General features: G+C 39.2%; 1 protein-coding gene across 1 annotated transcript in view; it reads left to right on the forward strand.

The window, feature by feature from the left end:
- The window catches only part of SYTL5 (synaptotagmin like 5), a gene marked incomplete at both ends in the record, with an annotated part of 60,680 nt that overhangs the window by 14,132 nt on the left and 21,734 nt on the right, over positions 1 to 24,814 (forward strand). The window contains 7 exons of the mRNA XM_082333245.1: positions 1,047 to 1,262; positions 12,110 to 12,225; positions 13,645 to 13,777; positions 15,731 to 15,856; positions 20,275 to 20,431; positions 21,977 to 22,106; positions 23,943 to 24,049. Of these exons, the coding sequence (XP_082189371.1) occupies positions 1,047 to 1,262; positions 12,110 to 12,225; positions 13,645 to 13,777; positions 15,731 to 15,856; positions 20,275 to 20,431; positions 21,977 to 22,106; positions 23,943 to 24,049 (985 nt within the window). The remainder of the gene's footprint in view (positions 1 to 1,046; positions 1,263 to 12,109; positions 12,226 to 13,644; positions 13,778 to 15,730; positions 15,857 to 20,274; positions 20,432 to 21,976; positions 22,107 to 23,942; positions 24,050 to 24,814) is intronic.

The raw sequence follows: 24,814 nt of genomic DNA on the forward strand, positions 1-24,814 counted from the left end.
TTCAGTTGGAAAAAGCCTTGATCTGCAACTGGCAGTCTGGTTGGCCCTGCTTTGGCTGTGAGTTTAGACTAGGTGACCTCCAATATTCCCTTCCAACCTAGATAGTTCTGTGGGTTGGGAGGGGTAAGAGCTAGAGGCTGTGGCCTGGGAGGGAAAGCTCTGGAGTTGAGGTCAGGAATCAAGGTACAAGGAGCTAATAGTGAAAGGTTTGGGTTATGATGGGGTCCTGCTTGAGTCCCTGGTTTGGGAAAATAGGCATAGAAAGCTGCCTCTCCTGTCATCCTTCCTGACTCTTTCTCTTCGAATTCCCTTTTTTGCTGTTGGAAATATAGTAGTTGCATCTCACTTATTGTTATTTTCTCTTTAAGGACCCAACTCATGCACCATTGAAATTGCAGCCTTCAAAATTAGGTCTTAAATGCAAATATTTTTATCCTGCAAAGTCAGTGGCAGAACTGGTAATCTGCAAGTCACATTATTTAAACTGGCATTCTCTTTTTTTTTTTTTTTTTTTTTAATTGTATCACAGCATAACACCACTATCTATTTAGATGTTTTGGTTTGGGGCTTTTTTAGGCTTTGAATAGCCGGTGCAGAACTGCATATGTGTTCCTAGCTAACCCTATGCTGGCATAGTATTAAATGCATACTAATTACAGGTAAGATTTTATCCTTTTCCTTGTGTGGATGCACAGGATAGTCCCAGTTTTGAGCTGCTGTCAACCTGGGCTCAGCATGACTTGAATTATTGATGAGGGATAAGCAAAGGTGGTTTACCAATTGTCCAGAACTGCTCGGCTGTCTGCAGTTGCTTATACTGATCTACCATGAGATTTTGCTCTTGACTGCATGTCTGAGAGGTGGAGGATAGATTTATTCTTCTTTGTCATATGTGTGTCAAAAAATACAGCGAATATAAAAAAAAAAATGTATTTTATTTATTTGAGTCTTCTACTTTTTAGCGCCAAATCTTCATCTGTTAAAAAATTATTACAGATCATTGAGTTGTATCTCCAAATTCAAAGATTTTATTTTCTTACTTCTAGGAAATTGAAAAATGAGCTTCTGGAAGTGAGAAGGAAAGGTGGAAACCGTCATTGTCAACAGGACAACAGTAGGGTCTGTGTTCGCTGTCAGAAAAGCCTGGGCTTAATCTTTGACAGAGGAGACCTGTGCCAAACCTGCAAACTTCGAGTCTGCAATAAGTGTCGTGTTGTGGGAACTGATGGGCAGTGGAAGTGCTCAGTGTGTGCCAAGATTGCGTAAGTTGTGGAGCTTTCATAAATACATTTAGAGATTACCGCTGTATAAGTCATTTTGTGCTGGTGTTACTGTTTTACATCCCCTTAGCACAAAAGCATATGCATAGCAAGTACACAAGGGAAGGGGCTTATCTGGTGGTTTTATTTGCTGCACTATTTTGCAGTATCTTTTTTTCCAGTTTGAAGCCAGTTTCAACTAGCTTGCTTTCTAAAGAAAGCTGCAAGCATCACGGGTACTAAGCTGTTGGTGGGAAGTACTCTGAAAATTACAGAAAATCAGGTACAAGCCAGTGACAGTCTATTCACATTATGAAGACATAAATGTAAGAATCAAGTAATTCAAAATTAACAAAACAGAATTAAGAACAAGCAAGGTCTGTATGTTCTGATTGATGTGGTAGGTGGATTTGTAAGGAAAAAGGTGTAAAAATTGTGAGTCCAAGCACTTCAATCCATGTTTCTGTCCTCGTTTTTTCCTGTGTTTATAGTAACTGAACATCTCTGCATGAAGAGAGAGGGCTGTATTGATAATGTCTCTATTAGTGAGCATTCTAAAGTAAATTGTGCCATGGTGGGAGGTAAAACAAAAGGGGATATCACATGTCTCACGGTTGGAATATTGAGCATGGGGAATGGAGGAAAGTAGATTACAGTGCTGAAAAGCCAAGAATCAATATTCTAACATAGGATATCAAGTGAATGAACAAAAAGAGGTGTCATATGTTCAAAGATATTTACTTGGTGTATACTTGGAAGAATAATTCATTTGATTGGTATCGTAATACAGGATTTTGTAGCTTGACTCAGTAAGATAACCATGAAGGAAAGGAGAAACGTACTGGGCAATAAAACTCAGTTATGTATCCTGATGTAAGAACTGGATGGTATAAGAAAAAGACATGATAAAATAATCATGTTAAAGGGGGAAAGAATCACAGTAATTTCAGAGGGATTTTTTTTTTTTTTTTCACAGACTATCAAACTAATGAGATCAGGAAGGGAAGACTTTTTATAAATTGTATCAGAGAGTGAACCCAAATTGCTACTTACGTCAGGCTTTGGCTACCTAGACAGTTAGTGAAAAATTAATACAGCAGGACATGGAGTTTAGGGTTTGTGTCTTCTAACTTTAGCTTTAGAAGGTTAACATCTGTTAACATCTGCCTTAACCTTCTCTGCAGCCAGTGGGGCACATCCAGAGGACAATGTCTCACCTCTTAAGATGAAACATGTTCAAGTGCTTGATTTTGTGAAATGATTTTAAATTGGTAGGGGCCTGGCCGAGATCCTTGTAGTTTGTTTCAGCCAGTTCCTGAGATGATCTCAGTGCTGTGCCTTTCAGAAATGATGGGGTGCAGATGAAATGACAGAGTGGAGAAGAGCAAACACAATACTATTCTTTAAAAATGAAAAAAGGAAGAACAAGAGATTTGTTGACCCTGTCAAGTTACCTTCATTTTCTGCAAAAATACTGAAACAAATAATTGCTGTGCTGTTTGAAAACCGAGAGAAGATTACAGGACGATGAGTAAGAGCTGGCTCAAGAACAAATAATGTCAAAACCAATTTAATTTCCTCCTTTAATAGGGTGACAGACCTAGCGAGTAGAGGAGGATCTGTTGATGTCTTATAACTTGACTTAAGTGAACCTTTTGATGCTTTCTCTTGTGCCACTCTAATAAGCTGATAAACAAGGGGAGCTATGCCCTGGAATAAATTCTGTCAGTGTGATTGCAGACCTGCCTGGAAAATTACAAAGCTCCATTCTCAGAGTGGTTATGGACATTTCCCTGTCAAAAAAAGGGGGGGAAAAACAAACAAACAAAAGCAGTGGTACAGAGCAGAATATTTTCTGGCTTTTTACTGTTAAGTGTTTTAGTTAAGGACTCTTTTGCAGCAGATGAGTTTGCTAGTTACACCTGCAGGTGACATAAAACTGAGAGGTACTGCAGGCATGCTGAAGGACAAGATTAGGATTCATAGTGATGCTTACAATTTAGAGAAGTGGTTTGAAGGAAAAGCAAGTGGTGGCTCCCTATGGGCATGTGGAATTACTACATTTGGACAAAAATGCAGCTGTAGAAACATAGAATGAGGATAAAAACAGCTTATGCAGCTGTTTCTTAGGAAAGGATCTGGGTATTGTACCAAGTGAAAAGCTGAACATGAATCAACAGTATTTTCCACTGTAGAAAAGTCCAGCATCACACAGGGATGTACAAGCAGAATTATGGCCTGTAAAATACATGATGCAATCCTTTTTTATGTACTCTGCCCAGTTTTGTGTAGTGCACGTCATGTTGGCCAACTGGAGAAGGTTCAGCAGAAAATAATGATCACAAGCCGAGCACACAGTATGTCCAGAGTAATGGAAGGAGTCGAAAATGTTTGGCCTAGGCAAGAGAAAACTGAAAAAGGCAGCTGCATTGAGGAGGCATACAGGCTGTTCTACATACTCACTTTGAATAAGAATCATAGAATCTTTTAGGTTGGAAAAGACCTTTAAGATCATCAAGTCCAACCATTAACCTAGTATTGCCAAGTCCGCCACTAAACTATGTCCCTAAAGGCCACATCTGCCCGTCTTTTAAATACCTTCAGGGAGGTATTTAACCCCCCTCAACCACTTCCCTGGGCAGCCTGTTCCAGCGCCCGACTAACCTTTCGGTGAAGATATTTTTCCTAACATCCAGTCTAAACCTCCCCTGGCGCAACTTGAGGCCGTTTCCTCTTGTCCTATCTCTTGCTACTTGGGAGAAGAGACTGAGCCCCACCTGGCTACAACCTCCTTTCAGGCAGTTGTAGAGAGCGATAAGGTCTCCCCTCAGCTTCCTTCTCTCCAGGCTAAACAACCCCAGCTCCCTCGGACGTTCTCCATAATGCTTGTTCTCTAGACCCTTCACCAGCTTTGTTGCTCTTCTTTGGACACGCTCCAGCACCTCAATGTCCTTCTTGTAGTGAGGGGCCCAAAACTGAACACAGTATTCGAGGTGTGGCCTCACCACTACCAAGTACAGAAGGACTATCACTTCCCTAGTCCTGCTGGCCACACTATTTCTGATACAAGAAGAGTAATGTGATACTTAAATTGTAGTGAAAAGATTTAGGCTAGGTGGTATGAATACTGATATAACTTGGAGAGGTTGCAGAATCTTGTTTTAAAACCAGATTGGATAAACCTCTTTCAGGAATGATGACATCAGTAAAGATAGTCCTGTTTTGGGGCTGAAAGAGGTAATGAGGTAATTTCTCAAAACATATGCCGCCCCTATTTTTTGTGATTGTGCTGCAGTTCTGTATGCCAAGCAGTGGTCCTAGCACTCATCTTGAAAATGAGTTCTGGTTGAAGCCTGCCTCTAAGTTATTACAAACCACGATGTAATTTGTTCGCAAAGTGCTAAACTTTGCAAATGCTAAAGTTTTGTCCGTGTTGGGTATCCTTATTAAATTGAAATCTCTCTCTCTCTGTCCTTTCTTTTTGTTCATATGCAGTGTTTTTGCAAGACTATAGTGACAATTAATGATCTGTAAAATGCCTTTTATGCTGCTGGAAGTACACAGAGAGATTATCTTCTGTGTAGGCAGTATAGAGATGAAAGTTTGAGATGGGTATTTCAGTTAAATCATTGTGCGTAGTTTAAATTCTTTCAGTTCTGCTTTTCTCTGTCTCACTTAAGTGAGAAATGCAGGGAAAATTAGAATTTTTAGGCTTTTTAAATTACATTTGAAGGAGGAGCTGATTAAGTTAATGTGAATAGGGCCCTTGGCAAGATGAAAGGCAGATGGCAAGGAAAAGAAAATGGGAATCCAGTGTTAAGAGACAGTTATGCTTTATGAGTAGCAAACAAAAGGCAGGAGGAGGGGAAAAAACTTTTAGCTCTGTAGCATTGCTCTGCATACAGTGTTTATGTCTGTCAAATTGGATTGTTTCACCATGCTAGTGGCTTTGCAAAAAGTGTTAGGAAACTTTTTTTTTTTTTGCCCCTGTCCTTTTCCTTCAGCAACCTTGATGAATGAGACTAGGCTAATGTCAATATCTGTATAGACTCTAGCACCTGCTGTGCTGTTCCATTAGCAGAGCTAGGTTATACTGTTGTTATAATGTATATGTATGTTGTCATACATACTGTGAGACCCTTAAAAGGCAGGGCGAAGGATTTGTGGCCTTCGTGAACTCTTTCCAGTTTTGGTGCTATACTAGTTCTTGGCTGTTCTGCCAAAATTGTCCTCAAGAAGTGACGCTTAAGGTGATGGTGATAGTAGTAAACAGGACTTGTACAGGTTTATAGTCATCAGTTATACCTGCAGGAATATGTTCAGAAGCAAGTTTTCCAGAACTGTTGGGAAGCCTACTGCATTACATCTGGTGTCAGGGAAGAAGGTCTGATATTGGGTATTGAGTGTGTTCATTCAAAGAGAGGTTGACAAGTACTACAGAAATGACTGCAGAAATCCCTTGAATTGCATAGATAATACAAAGTGGTTTCTGAAACAAAGAACATCTTGTGGCAATAAAAGAAAATGTAGATACTATCAGCCAGCTTCTGCCTATTGCTTCATTTAATACATTTTGACCTTTCCTTCCTTCAGAGCACGTTGAGTCTGGGATGAAATGTTATCATTGCTTTAACATTTATGGTGGGTTTATGTCCAGCTACCAAAAAAAATAAAAAAAAAGATGGCAGGAAACTGCAAGTATGCTGACTTTGACTTGAGGATCAGGTAATTTCAAGATGCTCATTTTTAAAGGATATGGTAAAACGCAGTATTATTTTCTGAACAAATTTAAAAAAAATTACAGAGTAGCATGATGTTAGCTGTAGGGGTGAGATACTAGTTTGTTTAATAACAGTATAAATGTTCATCTGCCAACCAGAACATCTTCATCTGGCAACAAGTCAATCTGACTTCTCTCCACAAAATAATCTTCAAAGCATTTCATCTGCCATTTCTCTGAAGTCAGACTTGCCTGAAAAACAGCTTATGCTGATGGGGAATCGCGTTACAACACATTAATTACATTCTAAAACACTTGCAAAAAGAGATTTAGTGAATTTGAGGAAAGACATTTGAATGTGAATAGTGAGAGATGTTCATCAGTATTTTTAAGTATAACAAACTGAGTTTTATATATAAATTGTCTTACAATTTACAGTTACTGAAACAGGATATTCCCCTGAATGTCCATAAACAGAAAATTACTGGGTTTCCCCCCCGCCATGGGAGTTATTACCAGCTAGAGTATAAAGTTGCAAGGTAAAGCATTTAAAGGTCAAGAAGGGTTAGAGCTAAGCCTTCTGCCAGATTCTTAGTTCTGCAGTTACTGAGGGCACAGAACAAGATGGTCTTTATTTATGGGATTGTGTGTTTGATGGTCACGTTGTAGTATTTAATGAGGTAAATCACGCCTGTATGTAGCTATGCACTTGATGAAAGAGGAAGCTTTCTGCTGCATTCTCTGCATACAAGGAACTGAGGTCATCAGGAGCTTTCAAACCCAGATTTGAATTTAAATAAACTTTTCATTAAGGTCACTTTTTTCCCTGCATCTTCATAAAATGTGGTGAGTTTGTGTTTTAAATTTGGCATCTAAAATGATCAATAGGTTGAGGGAAATCAAGTTCTTCAAGTAGTCTGCTGACAAGCTGATTTTGCATCTTGATGCTGTGTTTCTCATCACGAATGTGTCTAGATATCTGCGAACAATGCCTTTATTTTGATGGAGTTCTTCAGCGAGATAAAATGCCTAGGTGGTCCAAGTTATTACAGCAGAACAAAGCAGAAATGGGAAATTTATCTTCATCTTTGAAATAATTATGTTGTCTTAAAGTGTCATGAAAATTCATCAGTATCTTAGTAACATTTATTCCCGTTAGGAGCCTAAGAATAGAGTGATTTCAAATGTTTTAGTATGTAAATGCTTTTCAGATTTCTTATAATTTCTTTTTATTTTAGTAACTTCTAAGCAACCTTGCCTTCTTTTAATATGGTCAAAAATTTCTTTTTAATAGCCTCATAGCATATTAAAAATTTATGTTATAGAAAATACTCTGTGGAATTGAATACATACAAAGATGAGTGTGTGCGTTCATGTATAGGGTGCATTTTATCCAGCCTTTGGTCTTGCCATTTTTTTCCAAATTTTACTCCCCATGAAGAAGTAAAATACTCGAGGAACAGGAGAGGAAAAGGAAGCCAGACTGAATTTCTCTCCTCTACTGTGGATGTGGGTTGAGCTGGATGATCAAATGGATACTGAAACTGTCTTACCAATATGTTTGGGTTTTGGGTTTTTTTGTTGTTTTTGGTTTTGTTTTTTTTTTTCAAAAAAAAAGATTAAAAGTAATAATTGGGACTTTCCAGCTTAAATGGAATTTTTATAATTAGGCATTTAACCATGAAGTGTCTTGCAAAAACGAGGGGAAAATAATGAGTTGAGGTTTTGGCAGGGATAGGCCGCAGGTTATGTTCCATTTTTAAACTAAGCAGTGTGTTAGTGTAGTTAATCTGTTTAGTAGGAGATCATAGAGGGAGAAGCAGCATGGAACTGTAGCATACTCCCTCTCATATGATGATGTGAGTAGATGGATCAGTAATTAACGTATAAGGACTTTAGCTGATACCTAAAGTATTTGGTACCAAACTTACCTACTTGATCTTTAAAATTTTGCTAGCCGTCTTGAGCATAGGAAAAAGCAATCATGCAAAAATTGCTGCTATTACAATTTATAACACTGTTTTCTTTCTAGAGCTACTGACTTTAGCATCTCTTGTACACCTTGGAAGGCCAGTCTAAACACTGTTTTGGTAGAACACATACATGTTTTTTACTTTGTATGCTGCATGCTAACTGAGAAAGGAAAGTAAAGAAAATGCACGCACATACCATGATTTACAGTCAGTATGGACCTTGGACCCATTTTAAAAACAACAAAAACATAGCCTGCGAGCACTGATTTGATGTACTGTTGTGTAACTGCCCTCATTTCTTTTCCTACTGAAACAATTATCTATGTCAAAAGGGTTCATTTAAGTCCTGTATCAGAAACAGAAGAAAGATGCACTATCTCAGTAGGAAAGACAGTCTCCCTTTGTCATAATTATAAATGCATGAAAATAACATTACTATAAGACTGTTTAGATCTTGCTCTTCAATTTTTGATTTAGAATGTCAAATGCAATTATGAAATTCAAACTTCAGTTCAGAGACTTAGGCAATCATTTAATCTGAATTCATTTCTATTTATGTGTAGAACAACAATTGTTTTAACAGGTACTCCTGACATGTATAAATGATTAAGATAACGAACACTAGTCTTTTTTGTGAATTGTTCAGTATATGTGAAAAATATCCAGTATTAGCGCACTAGAAATTCAAAGCTGCAAAGCTTAGCTTTTTTCCCTTTATTTTGTTAGAATGTGATGTTTTTGTAGAGGTGATCTGTTGGGAAAGGACATTTTCACAAAAGGGGACTGCCAGATCAAGTCAGGATCCCAAGACTGAGTAGCACTGATGATAATAAGGATGAAGGTCTGAAGGGAATGTTGAGGCCTTTAGACTTGTGCCATGTGACGCTCTCAATTGCTGGCTATTGTTTTTTCCCCTTTGCTGTGGATAAGAGGATTTGCTAGAGAGGTGAAGCACTTGACTAAAACAAGGCAGTAGTCCCTTTATTCGCTGTGTTTCATGCCTCAGTTGAGGGAGTTGTCTGTGTTTTACCTCAGACTTAGTTCTCTTGGTGCAGTCGGAGCAGAATGCTTGTGGGTCTCCTCAAAGCAGCCCTGCCAAGGAGTTGGTACCTCAATTTAAAATGTGGCTCTTATTGCTGCTTGTAAGATCAGCCAGATGAAGAAGATGGGCAGTTCAGTTTACCATCGTTAGCTGAAACGGCGCACGGTTCAGCCCCATCGGTGTAGCGGCTGTCGCGCTGCCTTGCCTGCTCAGGCCTGCAAAAGGCACCCTTCTCTTTCCTTGGGCATCCAGTTGGTGTTTGCCAGAGCATGCAGTGATGACCTTGAACTTCCTCGGCTAAGCAAGAGGGGACCAGCTGCATAATGAGGGGCTATTTAACGGTGGCAGGTTACAGCCTGCAGAGAGAGATTACTAAGAGAAGTAGATTGCTTATTTATCCTTTGCCAGAAGATACAGGGATCAGCTGTTGTTGCCCAAATAGATCAACCTATCTCTTCCCTGAACAGCTTTATGCAACTGCAAGGAAGATGAGTATGGGGTCAGTAGTTACTATTAAGGGGATGGCAAGCGGAAGAGAAAGTCCTTCTCCACAGTACTCCTGCCTCACTCCCCAGCCTGGCACCAGCCCTTCCCCTCTTGCAGGCTGCTTTGCTCCCAGAGTGAGGAGTAGGAGAGGTTGTTGAGATGGCAGGGGGTGAGTGGGGACAGAGAGAGGAACACTGATGGTGAGCTCTAAGGGTGTGGGTGACCCGAACCACAGTGGAGTGGAAGAGGAGAGGAAAGCCCTCTCCCAGGGATGGATGCTGGGGAAGAACCTCCTCTCTCCACCCACCAACAGCACCCCCGCTGATCCTTCCTTGCATAGCCCAGCAGCCCTCCATCCTCTTCCTTCTGGGCCTCCTCCCACCGCCACCCCAACTGTCCTTCCCTTGGCTTCAGCTCCTTCGGTCTCTCCAGCCCCTATGACTCTCCTTGAGCCCTTGGTCCCGCTCCTGCAAGGTTGAATCTCCACATCAGATTATAAGACTAATATATGGTAAAACAAGCAGACACAGCGGTCTCAGCCACTGTTCCACCCAGGCTGAGGTCCCTTGGGCACTTGTGATGCAGGAGACACCAGAGAAGTTTTCTTTCCCTCATCACTGTTCGCATCTGGCCAGAAAATGTAGGAGATGGCTCTCCAGGGACCCCGTGGCAGAGGGGCTGCCCCTCCATGAACCACAGCAGCGCAGGCATGTGGCACAGTTCAGGGTTGGGTGTGGAAATAATTACAAGTTTTTGCTTGTAAAAGCCTCTTGCTCTGCTGAAACCCTAGGCATAGGTCACACCTTCTCCTTCAGATTGTCCCGAGCTTGAAAAAGGGTGAAGGCACCTGTCTGGATAAGGGGGTGGGGAGTGCCCTGTCTGACCTTGATCAAGTTAAGCATTGCTGGTAAGATACTGAGGATGAATAAGCTCTCTATCCAAGGGGAAAATGGTACTTGTGGAGTTTTATGGTCAAACCTGGGAGTAACTGAGGGAAAAAAAAAAAAAAAAGAATGAACCATGTAGTTCATACTGCAGTGGAATATGTCATTTATATTGCAATGGAATATGATGGCATAGTCAAAGGTCTGAAAGGTTTATGGTTTGATATAAAGCATTAAACTTGTTGTAAACCTTGGTATAAAAATAACTGCACAGAGAAGTGCATGCTGTAAATGAATTGTGAAAATACACATTCAGAGGAAAGCTGTTTTTCGTACTAGCCAGACCATGCATAGTTTCTAATGCAATGAATCCTTTCCAGTGTTTCTGTCTAACAGAAGTAATTTAAAAATTCTGAGTGGAAATGTAGAGATTTTATTTAATGCCTTGCATAATAACTGACTGATTTTGATGATGAATTATTGGGAGGTTTGTCACTAGGAGTCTGCAACAAGAAGATAAGGCAATAATCTTCTATTTCTGTGCTTGTGGGCACGTTTTGGATTTTTTTTTTTTTTTAATGACTCATGCAAAGGTGCATGGTTCATTAATAGGTTAGGAAGAACTTATGATGTTAGGGTCTTTTTACGAATGGCAGGATCGTATTCTGTAATTTTTAGTATTTTCCCAAGTAAGACTCTCCATTCAGGCATGACTCGAAAGTAATTTAATAACAAAGATATTGATCAGTGCTCTAAATCCATCTGTAGTAATTTTCATGCCCAAGAGACTAGAGGATTTCTTTTCTGGTATAGGTTTGAAAATAAATTTTCTTATCGAGCATAAAGTAAGCAGGAGCATGTCTGAAGCATGTCAGTTTTTAATGTATTTTTTTAATTTATTTTAGTTTGTTTATTTGCTTTTTGAGTATTCACAATTAGTAGCTTTTTGCCATCAGCTGTATGTAGTGAGGCAGTAGAAATGGTGATGCTTTACTATAATGAAACCAAGTCAGGAAAAGGCTAGCAATCAGCATAAAAATATATCTATGGAAAACAGCAATGCCAGTACAGGATTTCTTTGTTGCTATTATCGGTAAGAGAATTTGAAACTAGAAAAAGCAGCATTATCCAGCACAGTAGTAAAGACAAAAGTTCATAGCTCTGAACGTCCGACACATAGCTAATTCCTAACAGCACTGTCATGTGAAGAAACTACATAGAGCGGCAGCATATGAAACTTAGAGATGAAAAATACATATAGGCTTGCAGCAACCTGTATATCACCAGGTTGGGTCCATGAACTGCTGACTTGGCTGGCAGGAGCTTTGGTGGTGGTTTTTCTCCCTCCATCCACTGTTGTTGTTTCTACATCTCTTGCCATTTTGGAGATACTGAAAACTGTGAGGTTGAATAGTTTGCTATCCAAAGGACTAGGGAGATAGTATGTTACATGTTTTCTATGGAAATCTGGTAAAAGTGGTTGAAACACTTTTTTGTCAAGTAAATTTCCATGTACTGAAAATTACTTTTCATTCACAAAGATGATATTATTTTTCTGCTACATGTCCTACTATCCCAAGCTTTGCAATCAATCTTTTTACTCTTTATTTTGAACTGTGCAAATGTTGTCCAGAGTTTGTGAGCATGACGGTTGAATAATGACCTAAGGGTTTAAGCAGTAGCTTTGGTTGGCCAAGTTTGTTAATGTGCACGTATCTCTGGCTTTTTTCATCTTCCCCGTATAGACAGCTACGGATAGTGACAGGAGAATGGTTTTTTGAAGAGAGAGCAAAGCGCTTCAAACAATCAAATCTTCTTGGAACCGATGTTGTCAGACAGTCTATCCTACGCAAATTCCCAGGTAGGGACCAGAAGAGAGAGATTTGCTTGTGCTTAATGCATTCAAACTTTGTTTCCAGACTGTTTGACTTGTATTTTATTCTTCACTATTGGAAGGTGTAAGTATAATCAGTATTTTAATCTTAATTTCATGTTTGGGTATTACTATGCAGTGATTTGTGAATGATTAACATCTAGTAAAGGTAAGGTGTAGAAGAATGAAGTTATCTCTGTGGAGATTGAGAGCCGCTTAAAATCCCACTGTCCAAACAAGTGGACAGTATTATTCAGCTGCAAAGCCAGCAGCAGAGGCTCTAAGAGTTCATTCTCAGTTCCTGCCAGGAAGTTTGGCTGTATGCAGAGATCTTAACCCAGCCATTTTTTTACTTTGGCTCTCTTATTTGTGATGGTGGTGTGTAACAAGTATTCCATTTTTCTTTTTCAACTCTGAAGAAGAAAGATAAATGTTAACTCCTGTGCTGTATGCTGAAGCATGGGCTACATCCAGACTACTTGGTACTTCTCAGTTCTCGCTTGACTTTCCTTTTGCCCAGATATCTCCAATAAATTGCACCCGCACTTTTAGGTACAGTAAACAGTCTGGCTCTCTTGACAAAGCACAGCAAGTGTACCATGGCTGTGAGCTGCTGTGGTACTTTGCATGGTACCACAGGACCACTGGTTTAAGAAACAGGAGTTTTTGCTGAATGCTGATGCTTCTGTCTTCACTTAACTACTTCCCTTTGCACACAGAAGCTGTTATTTACCTAGTCTGTTTTCAGATGTAGCATTTATCACTTTCAGTAGGAAGGTGATGGGTATGGGCAGGGACTGATTTACAGTAAATCAGGGACTGATTTACTGCCATGGGAAAAATGCCTGGTGCGAATATACTGCTTAGCAAAATGCTGATCTTGCCAATATCACTGTCCTTCGGAAGCCGTCAAACTGGCAAGTATCTAATGTTCTTTGGGTTTTGATATTATGCAGCCTGTCAAATTGGGTATTTTGTAACTTGTTACTTTGTTATTTGATAGATATATTAAAAAATATATTTAAGCTATTTTTCCCACAATTTGCTTCTAGTAGAACGAACATTTTAATTCGGAAAACATTCTTTCATTTAATACAGAAAATACTGGACACCGCAAAACCATACTTCAGGTCCTTTGGTTATTAAATGTTGTCAGTGATAAATTCAGAAACATAGTTCAAGACAGGAGTTGATAAGGGGAAACATTTCAAGCTACTTAAAGTTTTGTTTTCTTTTATTAAAAGGAAAAGTCAAAGAACCCCCCCCAAGGTTTTTTTTTTTATTATATTTTATCATATGGTTTTATTTAATACTGAAAAATGGATAGCCTATTTTTAGGTTGTTTGATATATGCTGCCTTTTTTATGCAAATACTCACTTTTTTTTTTCTTTCCCCCTCCACTGAAGATACGGTTTCCAGTAAGGATGAAGGAAGAACATTTAAGGATCAGCCCCAAGAGAATGAAGAAAAAAGGCCAGATGTATCAGTCTCCTCCACAAATGGGCATAAATCAGTCTTCAGTGGACCTAGAAAGATAGGGTAAAGCCTTTTCTTTTGGAAACTGATAAATTCGATAACAGCTGTATATGGTTGCATGGATTTTCTTTTGAGTTTCTTCAGCGTCCCACATCAGCCTCAAACTTCCCAGGGTTAGAAACAGCCTTCATTTAAAAGCGTACTTAATTTAATTAGACTGCTGTTTCCTAGGAAATGCAGCAGTAATTACTCTTCAGCTATACAGGTAGCAGAAAAAAGGCAATTTTACTCCTGGATTTTTCTTGTTTATACTCGGAAGTAACAATGTCCCTAAAGGCAGGTTTGCTGAAGAAGCAAATGCAAAAAATAGTATTTGGAGGGCCTGTTTTTTATGTATGCTCGTCGGTTCTGCTCAGAAGTCAAGTTTTCCTTTAGCTTCCAGCTGTGCAAATGCAGTCTAACAGTCAAGCAGTGCCCCTTTTTTGTGTGTATGACAGTGAATAAACAGATATGTTGCTGGTCATCTTGCAGTCTCAGTGACGCATGTAGCCCCAGTTCGGCTATGCCCTTAGAGAAGCGGTCGCTTACTCTCGGGGGATGTAGACAGATGCATTGAATATAATGTTGCACGAGTGGTGTCTGGACGTAACTTGAGGCTATCGGATGAATGGGAAGAAAAATTGGATGAACGTTTGTATCATGGCTGGAGCTTCATGGGCTGGTAGTTGGAAAATTTTGTTTCTGTTGGAAGAAAGAACACATTTTATTATGGATCCTAAATATAGGGGAGGGGAGGTAGCTTTCTACAGCTTTTTTACTTCTGAGGAGAGCTGGGTATGGAATTACTTGTTCCAGTGACTCCAGAAATTAACATGAGTGATTTCTCTCTCTCTAATATTGGGGAAAAAGAGCATCAGAATGCCTCTGGCTTCTCAAATTAAGGTGAAGAAAGAACCAGCTTAGGGAATCTACTATAATAGGACCTAGATGTTGCTCTAAATCATGCTAATTGGTAGCTATAGTAAGAGTGCATTAAAGTTTACTTTTCTAATCCTCTTTTCGTTTAAATCCTTTGTGCAGATCTATTAGTCATATTCCTCTATGAGGAACAATTATTTTTATATAATTGTCTGTTGTTTATTTTAGTGGTGGTCAGCCTTTTTCAGTTTGTGGCCTGAAATGTTTTCTGGTGGTGACGTTGCCCATAAAGGAAATCTAATCCTACAACAAGTAGGCTTGCTTTTCCTAGTATATTTTGTGGCCTCTCTTAGAAGTAGTTCATTATTCCTCCTCTTCCTTCTTTGCTCCTTCTTCCTCCCTCAGGTTCCACACTCATATATCTCGTGAGTGGATTTGTTTTAGCAAAGCCATTTTCGGCCCAGCTCCTACTGACACTTAGTGTCATGGGATAACTTAACAGTGTGTTGTTGTTTGTAAGTCTATGAAGAATACTTTTACTGTTCAAAACTTCACTTCGCTTCGTTTATTTCATTTCTGTCTTATTAGGCCACATGTTGCAGGGTAAGGGGATCATGTTATGTTTTCAGAAAATAGCATGTTTGGGGCATTGATGCATATAACTGTAGACATTGCAAAGAAATCTTTAAGAGAAAATACATATAGTGTGATTTTCCAGGGGAAAATACACGTACTTAGTTAAAAATACTTGGCTGTGTATAAACTATAAAAGAATAAAATAGAGAGGAATTTTCCCAAAAAATTCAAAGTGGCCGTGGCTTGGTTCAAAGCTTGAAGTGGCCATGTTGAATAGGAGGGATGTTTTAATGTTTTGTGTCTTAAAAAGCAGTTTATTACAACTATGATGCTTTTTTTTTGTTCATAGGAATCAGTTTGATAACCAGATTTGGTGCTCTATTGACCCTTATATCCAGAGTTGTCCGTAGGTCAGACAGATTAAATTAATAGAATGCCCACATCACGGTATTTCAGTCAGGCTGCTATTTCCTGGGAAAAACCTTACAACTTTTAAAATCTTTCATTCCTTGTTTTCATCAGGAGGGTAATTAGGGCGGTTACCAAAGGAGAAATTACAAATGCAAAAGATGAAGGTGAAAGGAACAGAGGCTCAGAAGCTGAAACCCAAAGTCTGCGCAGTGGCAAGTCAACACCTTGCTCTGAGAGGTGAGCAGCAGAAATCTGGTACAGTTTATGCCAGGATTGACCTAGGGGTGTGTGCCAGGCCTCAGTGTCGCATTGTGTCTTTGCATGCTCAGCATTAATACTATCTGAGAAGCAGAGCTTATGTTTAAAAAAAACAATAAGAAAAGATAAAACCTAAAAATGATCTCCACTCATCTTCCTTTTCTCTCCTTCTGTTCAGCTGGTGATTGCTGCCAGTATGTTGTTTTTTGTATTCTGGCTTTTAATTGATGAGCTGTGTTCATGGTACAGAACTGAGGCCCTTTATTTTAAACTTTTTCTTTGGTAATGATGTGTTAATTGATTATAATTTATATTTTCTTCTTCAAAGGCTCTGTTTGCCTGCCTCTTTCCATGACTATTGTCCCAGTTATTTCTAATAGAATTCCATTTATCATTCTTCTGGGCATAAGAGATCTCTGTTATTGCCTCTGTTGATAGCATTATAAAATGCCAGGTGCAACATTCCTCTCATGTCCCACCACCAAAATGAAGCCAAAAAGTGGTTCACTTTTTTCTTGTTCAGCCGGATAGTCTATACTGGATGTAGACCCCCATTCTTTGCTCAGATGCACACACCCAGAAATTTTACAATCTGGATTGAAGAGTAATAATAATTTGCTGTAAGATCCAACAGAAATTTCTAGCTCTGAAACAGTGTTCCTGGGAGACTCCAAATAGGTATACAGGAACACAGGATATCAAGTAAAAGGAACATCACGAAGTTTAATTCACCCGTAGATGAGCCTTCTTGTTTAAGCAAGAACTTCCTTTCCTTTGTTACCTACAATTCAAAAACCTAATTGCTGGATGTTCTGCAACGTGCCTAAAGTTGATGGTACCAATCTTCTTGAAAGTTCATAATATGATTTTTTTCATTGGATGCTGCAGCACTTGCTAGCCAAATGAGCTTTAAAGCTAGTTTTCTTCTTTAATTCATACACAGTTCACTAAGTTTTGGTTTTTTTTCACTTAGCTAATTAGGCCTTCTGTATCTAACCAGATTCATACCTGACTTTTATGAGACCAGAAGTAGTATTTTTGCTGTATTTCTGGATTTCTTTTGCTTTTCGTTGAATAGAGTAGAGATGAGAGGAGGATCTGGGGTCTGTGCTGCTTAACACTAAGGATGTGCAATATTAAGTAACTTTCTCTAAGAGTTTACCAGAATAAGGACAAAGGGATGCTTGTGAGAGATCTGTGCAACAGTTTTGATGTGCCAGACTGCAAGAAAGTTATCACGCAGTTAACCATAAATGAAGCAAAATAATTTTGTTTGAGGTGATAGAATTCAGCACCTGATAAGCTCTGTGTACAGGCTTAGAAGGATAAATAGAGTGAAGTACTCTATAAATAAATAGCCTTTATGTTCGATTGTCTTGCTTGACTTTCACATAAAGCATCAATTTCTAGCTTTCGCCCAGAGCCAGGGTGTGGGATTTATTAAACTAGGGGTATTGAGTCATTATGGCAACTTCCTTCTCTACCCATCATCTCATCCTCACCTGGCCAAGTCGGTGTCCTTTGTCAAAGTGTGTAGTAACCCAGCTGTGTTGCCAGGAGATGCTTTTGGTAGCAGGGCTGAATTATTCCACTGTCTATGGAAGATGTGGCTCTTTCTAAGTATTAGTTTGTGGAAGGATTGAGGAGCAGCTCATATTTCTCAGTAGAGGGATAAAAATGCCTGTCTTGTGCATGCATGGTTAAGTACTTTAATTAGATGTTTGAGGATGCTTGCTTTAGTTCATCTATCGTTAATTTATAGAGCTGAGTAGTAATTATTAAAAATAACAGCGAAGTTTCCCAGGCTACCCTCCATAACTGTTTTGTGTTTCAAATTAAAAGAATATAACAACATGTTGAGACACTGTAGCTGTTCTAGATTTTCCTGCATATTTCTGATTTTTCTAATTGCCCTCATCTTTTTAGCTGCATTGCCAAAATTGGTAGTATTTCATCTAACAGCAGGGAAACAGAGAGAATTTTTATTCTGTCTAAACATTTTGATTTTAGAGAAGATGTACTGAGCTGGGAACAGGGAGTCCCAGGCTATGAGTTCATTTCTTCAACTGGTTTATTTCTACTCCATCAAAAATGTTTACTGATTTTGCAGCTGAATGAACTGGGAGGCTGCATCAGGATACTTCTAGGAGAAATCGTATGGGAATTTCAGGCTTATCTACACAGGCACACTACCCCATCGTGCTGAGGTCTTGTCTACCACATGGAAATGCCTGGCATAGTCAAGTTATAACAACATTTTTCTTTTGTTGTCTACTTAATCTGTGTATAAAATGTGTTGAACCTCTCTCTAATAGCATACTGAAATAAGGGCAAAGTACAGGAGAGGTCCGTTTAGCATGTTTGATGTGCAAGTGCTCAGCCTGACTGATGACTCCTGCAGAACCCCTCGTAACGTGTTTTCAAATCTTTTATCCCAGCCCACTATTACTTCTGAACACTTCTCTTGATTTACATTAGTTTACACAGTGAGGAAAAAAAATCTGTAACAAAAATTTTTGTAAAAGAAAGTCACAACAATCCACCAAAAGTGGTGACATGCAATAAAACTCAGGTTTTCAACATTTTGGCTACTGTCCATGCACTGGCAGGTTTGGAAATTAAGGTGTGTGCATCTAATTCCAGTAGCTTTGATAAAATACAGATGACAGCCAGTAACCTTGATTTTTCTAACTTTGTAGCACCAAAGAGGCATCTTTACGTAAATAGGTAGGACTAAAATTCAACGAAAGCACATTTAGTGGGATTTGTTGATCTCTAGCTCATCAAATTAAAAAGTAGCGGTGCGTGTATGTGAAGTGCACATGCATAAGAGTGTGTTTATTATGCGTTATCTATTGTTGTCAATACACGAAATTGAATAGTAGTTGTTAAAAAGGTTACCATATGCTCACTAAAAAACAAAAACATGGTTGCACAACATTTGTAGACAGTCCTGGCGTTTGGGGGTTTCCTTTGTATTCCTTGTTTTCAGTAACTCCACCAATGTGGATTCAGAGCCTGTGCTCACTGCTTAATGTAGTGGTGAGACAGGAGCTGTTGTGTTCCAGAGTATTTTTCTCAGTTCAACAGTAGTTCTACTAAAAATTTCCATTGTGGTAGAGAAGATATTTACTGCAGTTGCTTTAAACATGATATGACAGCCTAAACCAAGTGAAGGTGAAATTCAGCTGTTGTCCAGCACAATGCAGATGCCTGAAAATCTGACATATTTATTAAGCAAGCCTCTTTTGACTGAAAATAGACTGTAAGTTCCAAAGATTTTCACCAGCAAATTGGCACTACTATTGTCCTCTGACACTTTATTTTCCATATGGAAAAGGGTGCAATTCCTGCATCAATTCCTATTTACCAGTGATTTTTTTAAAAGTAGTAAGTAGAAATGTATGCGGAACTGTTACTGTCCTGCAAGACTTTTTGAGATTTCACTGAATTGTGAAGAAAAACGAAAGCTTGAACTGATGTTTGTGGAGAAAGAAGAGTAGATCAGCCAAGAACTTGTATTTTTACTGCAAATCAAATTCAAAGGAAAATAAAAGTTTAATTGGAAATGTATTGAAATACATTTTAAAATAATTGTCATTGTTTCAAAAGGTCAAAAAACTGCAACAGCTTACCCTTTCTAACCCTCAATGTTCACATGAACTAATCAGTATTTTCTAATAGAAAATGTCCCATGGAAAAATTTCTTCCTGTTGTGGTATTAGACAGCAATTGGGTTCTGGTATGCTGGTCACAGATGCTTTTTTGTCACCTTTACTAACATGAAACCTGGCAAAAAGGCTTGTCCAGCTTTTCTAGCTTTCCAAGCTGGTTGAAAGAATCGACCAGTTTGGGTCAAGAGTCATTCGTGCAATGTAAATAGGACAGCGAGCAAGTTGTTTTTCTGGAGGGGACGGAGAGCAGATAGCCAAGGATTTTGGACTTTCTGGAGATAGTGCTGGCATCAGCATCAGCTGCAGAAGTGGCCAGAACTGTCACGTCCCAGTACTTTTCCTTTAAACCAAGGAGCAGCCTGGTAAGAAGCGTTACACAAGTTGTTGCACCTACTGTTGGGATGCGAATGCAGTGCAAAATGAATGTGGATGAATGCAGCTTCTACAGCCTGGACAAGAGCTGCCCATTTGGGCTATTCGCAGTTCTGGTAGAAGTGCTGAAAATACTTGTATTACTTGTATGTGTAAAGTAATTGTAATTCACCTTTGCCTGTGTTTTTCTTTCCAGGTGACCGTTTCCTTGCAGTGGATCACACAGTTCATCCAGGGCAATGTTATTCTAGTAAACTGTTACCATGGCTGTTTTCTTGCAATGGTTTGCTAAATGCGTTGCCTTGGTTTGCTCAAAGCAATAATGCTTTAATACTCTTCTCTCCATCCTAGAGGGAGCACTCTTTCGCTGAACAGCAGCGATGCAGAGGCCACTGCGGGCCATCTGAAAGGGGCCGTGGGTCCTGTGAACAGAAGCAATGTTTCCATACCTTCCCTCCCGAGGTCTCCGGCACTCAGCGCGCGCAGCATGACTGCATATTATAGCAGGGTAAGTACAGTGATGTAGAGCTGACACTGAATACAGCTGACACCAAACAAGATGCCTTGGCTGGTATCTGCCCTGTTAGATCAATTTGCAGCCCAGAAAGAACAAGCCTGACAGAGATTTTCTTTCTTTCTTAATTCTGCTGGGACCAGTGAAGATCTCTGCTAAAACAGAATTTGTCATACTCTATCAGTGATGTGGTTTTTGGTTTGGCAGACATTTTTCTTTTGTCTAAAAATTGCTGTTAATGTCCAGCATTACATAATGAGTTACAGATTCTGAACTGGGAAGCGCAAGGGACAGGCGTAAGCATTTTTGGCACTTCAGGGCCTTGAGTAAGTGCTGTGAACTAAGGATGTGACTTTCCAGCATGCAGGGTCCAGCATGCTCCCACTAACTTCTAAGGAAGGCATTGCAAGCTCAGCACTTGCAGCCGATCAGGCCATTCGGATTTTATTTTTTTCTGGATTTGGACACCGGACTCTGTGTAAATTATGGCATAACACAAAATGTGTGCTAGATGCTTTGTCAAAATGAAAGGTGGGATTCCTCTTACCTGCTGTTAGGCCCCTTGGGATGTAGGTAGCCATGTCTGAGCTAGCCGCCTTGGCTGTTTTGTAATAAGGAGAAGGATGTGGCTCATCTAGCCAGAAGCAGACTTCGTTCCCAGACAGCCTGCCTGTTTGTCAAGCAGCTCCTCCTGGCTGTGTGCTGAGACGCCCATCCTGAATTCGTTTCAGTCACTCCTCTTAGGAAATCAGGATTGTACTAGCAAGTTAATCTAAGTTGCCATGACTTAAGTGTACAAGGAAAGAGAAATTTATAGTCAGAGGTAATGCCTTTTACTGTTAATGTTTGGAAAAGAGTAGATGAGCATTTGAGATCAGAGCCCCATTGAACACATCAATTTTTTTTCTAACTTCCAAATACTTAGTCTAATATATTGTCTTTCCTGATAAAAAATAAGTTAGTATAATATGAAGGGAAGTTTTGGGAGCTGTAAATAAATTAATAGTTGTTTTATTTATATTCTTGTTGGTACACAGACTGACTTGATTTCAAGTGCATTAGATTTGGCTGAAAAAGGCCAATCCATTTAGATGGAGTTATGTTGTTATACTGGCATAATTTAATTACTTCAAGTCCATTTGGTTTTACCCTGACTGAAATCATTATGCTGGTATAAAAACAATAGGTTTTATCTTTTCTTTCTTCTTTTTTTTTTCTTTTTTTTTTTTTAATTTCCAAGCTAAGTGAGCGTTTAATAGATTGGTTTCACTTCCCTCCTCTCACTCCTGATGCGTTGCTCTGATTCTTCAGTTGCAAACTCAGAGTGTATGCATGAATCACATCTTTGTGCAAATTTTATGCATGATCTGTGCTAAGCAAAGCAGATTAGATTTTAATCTAAATATATTCAGTAATAGACTGGTAATGCTAAAGGAGTTTTGGAGTTCTGGGAGCTAATAGAAATGATGCTTTTGTAGACTGATAGTGAATAAGCTCACTTTTTGTATTTATGGGATGTGCATTTTTCTTATTGGGCAGGACGCTGGCTTAGAAAATGGCATGATTATTCCAGCAAGTGAAAGTGTACCTGAAGATTTAGTAAAGAAGCACTGTAGGAAAGCATCTGGAACACCTTCCATTGCAGTTTCTAGGGTATCTTTGTCATCAGGCAAGTATTCAGTGTTTTCCTTCTTTCTGCCAGCCTTTATGATCAGAGGATTATTCCTATTCTTGTGACTCTGCTCCTTTTGTTTTTAAAGCACATTGGAAGATGAGATACAAGTTTCATAAATTTGTTCATGTTCATTCTGAAAATTCTTCCCTTTTACTAACCAAGTTTGTACCACTTCACGAGTTTTACATTTGAAAAAAACGGTAATCCTAACCCCAGTGACATTGGCACAATGTTAGTATTAGGTAAATCACATGCTCTTAGAATTGTTACAGGATTTCATTCATAACTTCACATTGTTAAATCATTCTTTGTGTGGTCAACTGGATAAAATACTACCTATCTGCAATCCCTGTAAAATACTAGTGTGCTGCTGCCATTACATTTCACGCCCACTTTGCCCAGAAGCAAATTTGGGAAACAAAGAGCTGTCAGAGAACAAGTCCCTTCCAGACTTCATGTCACTTCATTTTTATACGTCATGTGCCGAACCAGTCGATTCAGCTGTAATTTACCTCATTTCACCGGAGGCTGTTAGGTAAATGAGGCTTGTGCAGGAAGGTGCTGTCCGAGCCGCTTCGCAACAGTGGGTGGAGATCCTCCTTTTCCTATCTGAAATAGGAGGCAGAAGTGCCCTGCGCTCTTTGGCTTCTCCCAGGGACTTGGTTGGCTTCTTACAGGGCTAACGGAGTGGGTTCAGATTTACAGGTTTCTCTCTGAAACACAGCAGGGCTCACTTTATTTCAGCTGAATTTAGCCCAAAGCAGAAACCTAGTGGCATATCCCACAGGGCTAATCAAAGGAGATAATGTTCTTCACCTTAGATTTTTCAACTTGAAAACATCAGATTTTCTGTGAGAATATTGTACAGTTCAACTCCAGGCAGAGGTGTTCCAGACTGCTGCTACTTTATGAAGTGAAAATTCTCCTGTTTCTGCTACCTTATAAAATAAAGGTTTTCCTAGTAGAAAAGAACTGGCCTTATGTTACCAAAGCAGATGGATGCTGAGCAAAATTGCAGGCAACCTGGCAATGGGCCTCATGCATTGTCTCCTTTGGAGGATCTCAAAGGGCATTAAACTCAGGAGAGTGACCTTTCCTGTCACATCAGGTATAGCCCATGTAGAAGATGAACAGTTAAAAACTTTCCGGATTCCTGCCTGCAGGATCTAAAAGTATTCTCTTCCCATTCTTTCTTTCTCAATATATTGAACAAGTCACACAAAAGATTTATATGGGGAGGACTAAGAAAATCTTTCTCCAAGACATCTAACATGTCTTGTGCCTATAGAGTGGATGGAGAGACCTGTGGGACTGAAAGAAACTTGTGCAGGTGTTGAGACTTGTTTGCTTCCTCCTCCTTTCTGCACTGGGAACACCAGTAATGGCAGAAGTATTTTCTATGTCCATCTGTATCCCTAGTTGTTTACTTCTGAAGCAGACGCTGGAGAGAGTTTGGTAGTGGTGGGAGATGTGATAATCACTGTGAACATTTGGACTGCAAGTTTTGCAATATTCCAGGCTGATAGGCCTACCAGAGAAAGTCAAAAGCTCGATCTATAGTATCATCCACAGGAGACAATTACAGCAGATAAATAGTGCAGGGGAAAAAGTATTGGCCGGAAGGCTGAACAGCATCAGAAACCATATTTTTCCATTTATCGTATTGATGTTCAGTTGTCATAGAGTTTGCGACAGATGCCTAAAATATTGTTTTGATGTTTTTTCTTAAAAACAATTGGGTTTGAGACAACACATATTTAAGTGTGGAAGATGAATCGGAATATTTTTGTACAAATTATAGCAAACATTTTAACTGTGTTTATTTTCCAGATCGTAGCCGATCTGAGATAGATTTGAGTGAATCTTTCTCTGAAGGAAATGAGGATACTCTGAGCATAAGAAGCAAATCTGTGCCTAGTGCCTTAGATCAGGAACTGGTGAGTTATAAATGTTTATCTGGTGGAAATCCTGTTTGTTCAGACTTATGAAATCAGCACTGTATGTATATCTGTGTAAAATATAAGTAATGCAGAGCATTATTTCAGGGATATTTAATGAGGTTTTAAACAGCTTCATCTTCTGAGTATGTTGCCTATAGAATTTTTCCAATGAATAATTGTGGTTACAGTTTGTTACTGATTTGCTGTTTTTTGCGTTTACAGGTGAAAGAAATCCAGCCCAAAAATAAATTTCAGGCACTATATTACACATGCTGCAAAGTTCTGTTAATTCATACTTTCTTAGATTGTAATTTTGATGCTGAGAAATACTGTACTTTAAAAGCTTTAATCTTTGTCTGGTTTTGATTTTCCCCTTATGTATATTTCTAACAAACAAAGCCCCAACTTCCTGTTCTGTCACTGTTGCTTGCCTCTTCTTCCTGTTCACTGTTTTCTCCCATACATCTCCATGCCTTTTTCTGTGTGTTCTATGGGCTCCTTTTTCTGAAGTGATTCACAACTTCCCTCTCCTCTTATGCACATATCCAAGATACACAAGTTGCAGATGTGCATCAGTGCTATAAAAGAATTTCCAAGCTTGTTAAATATGCATGAGGGGAAAAAAAGAGAAGAGTTATTTGAATAGTTCTTTCTCTAATTGTAGTTTGTTCTGAAGTTTCCAAATGTGTGCTTGTAGCTTGAAAAAAACCCATAGCCCTCTGTGTTATGGTTTATGCATTTTGTCTATTGTCATAGTCCTTC

This window comes from Platalea leucorodia (genome assembly GCF_965183815.1).
Source record: "Platalea leucorodia genome assembly, chromosome: 2".
Classification (NCBI taxonomy): domain Eukaryota; kingdom Metazoa; phylum Chordata; class Aves; order Pelecaniformes; family Threskiornithidae; genus Platalea; species Platalea leucorodia.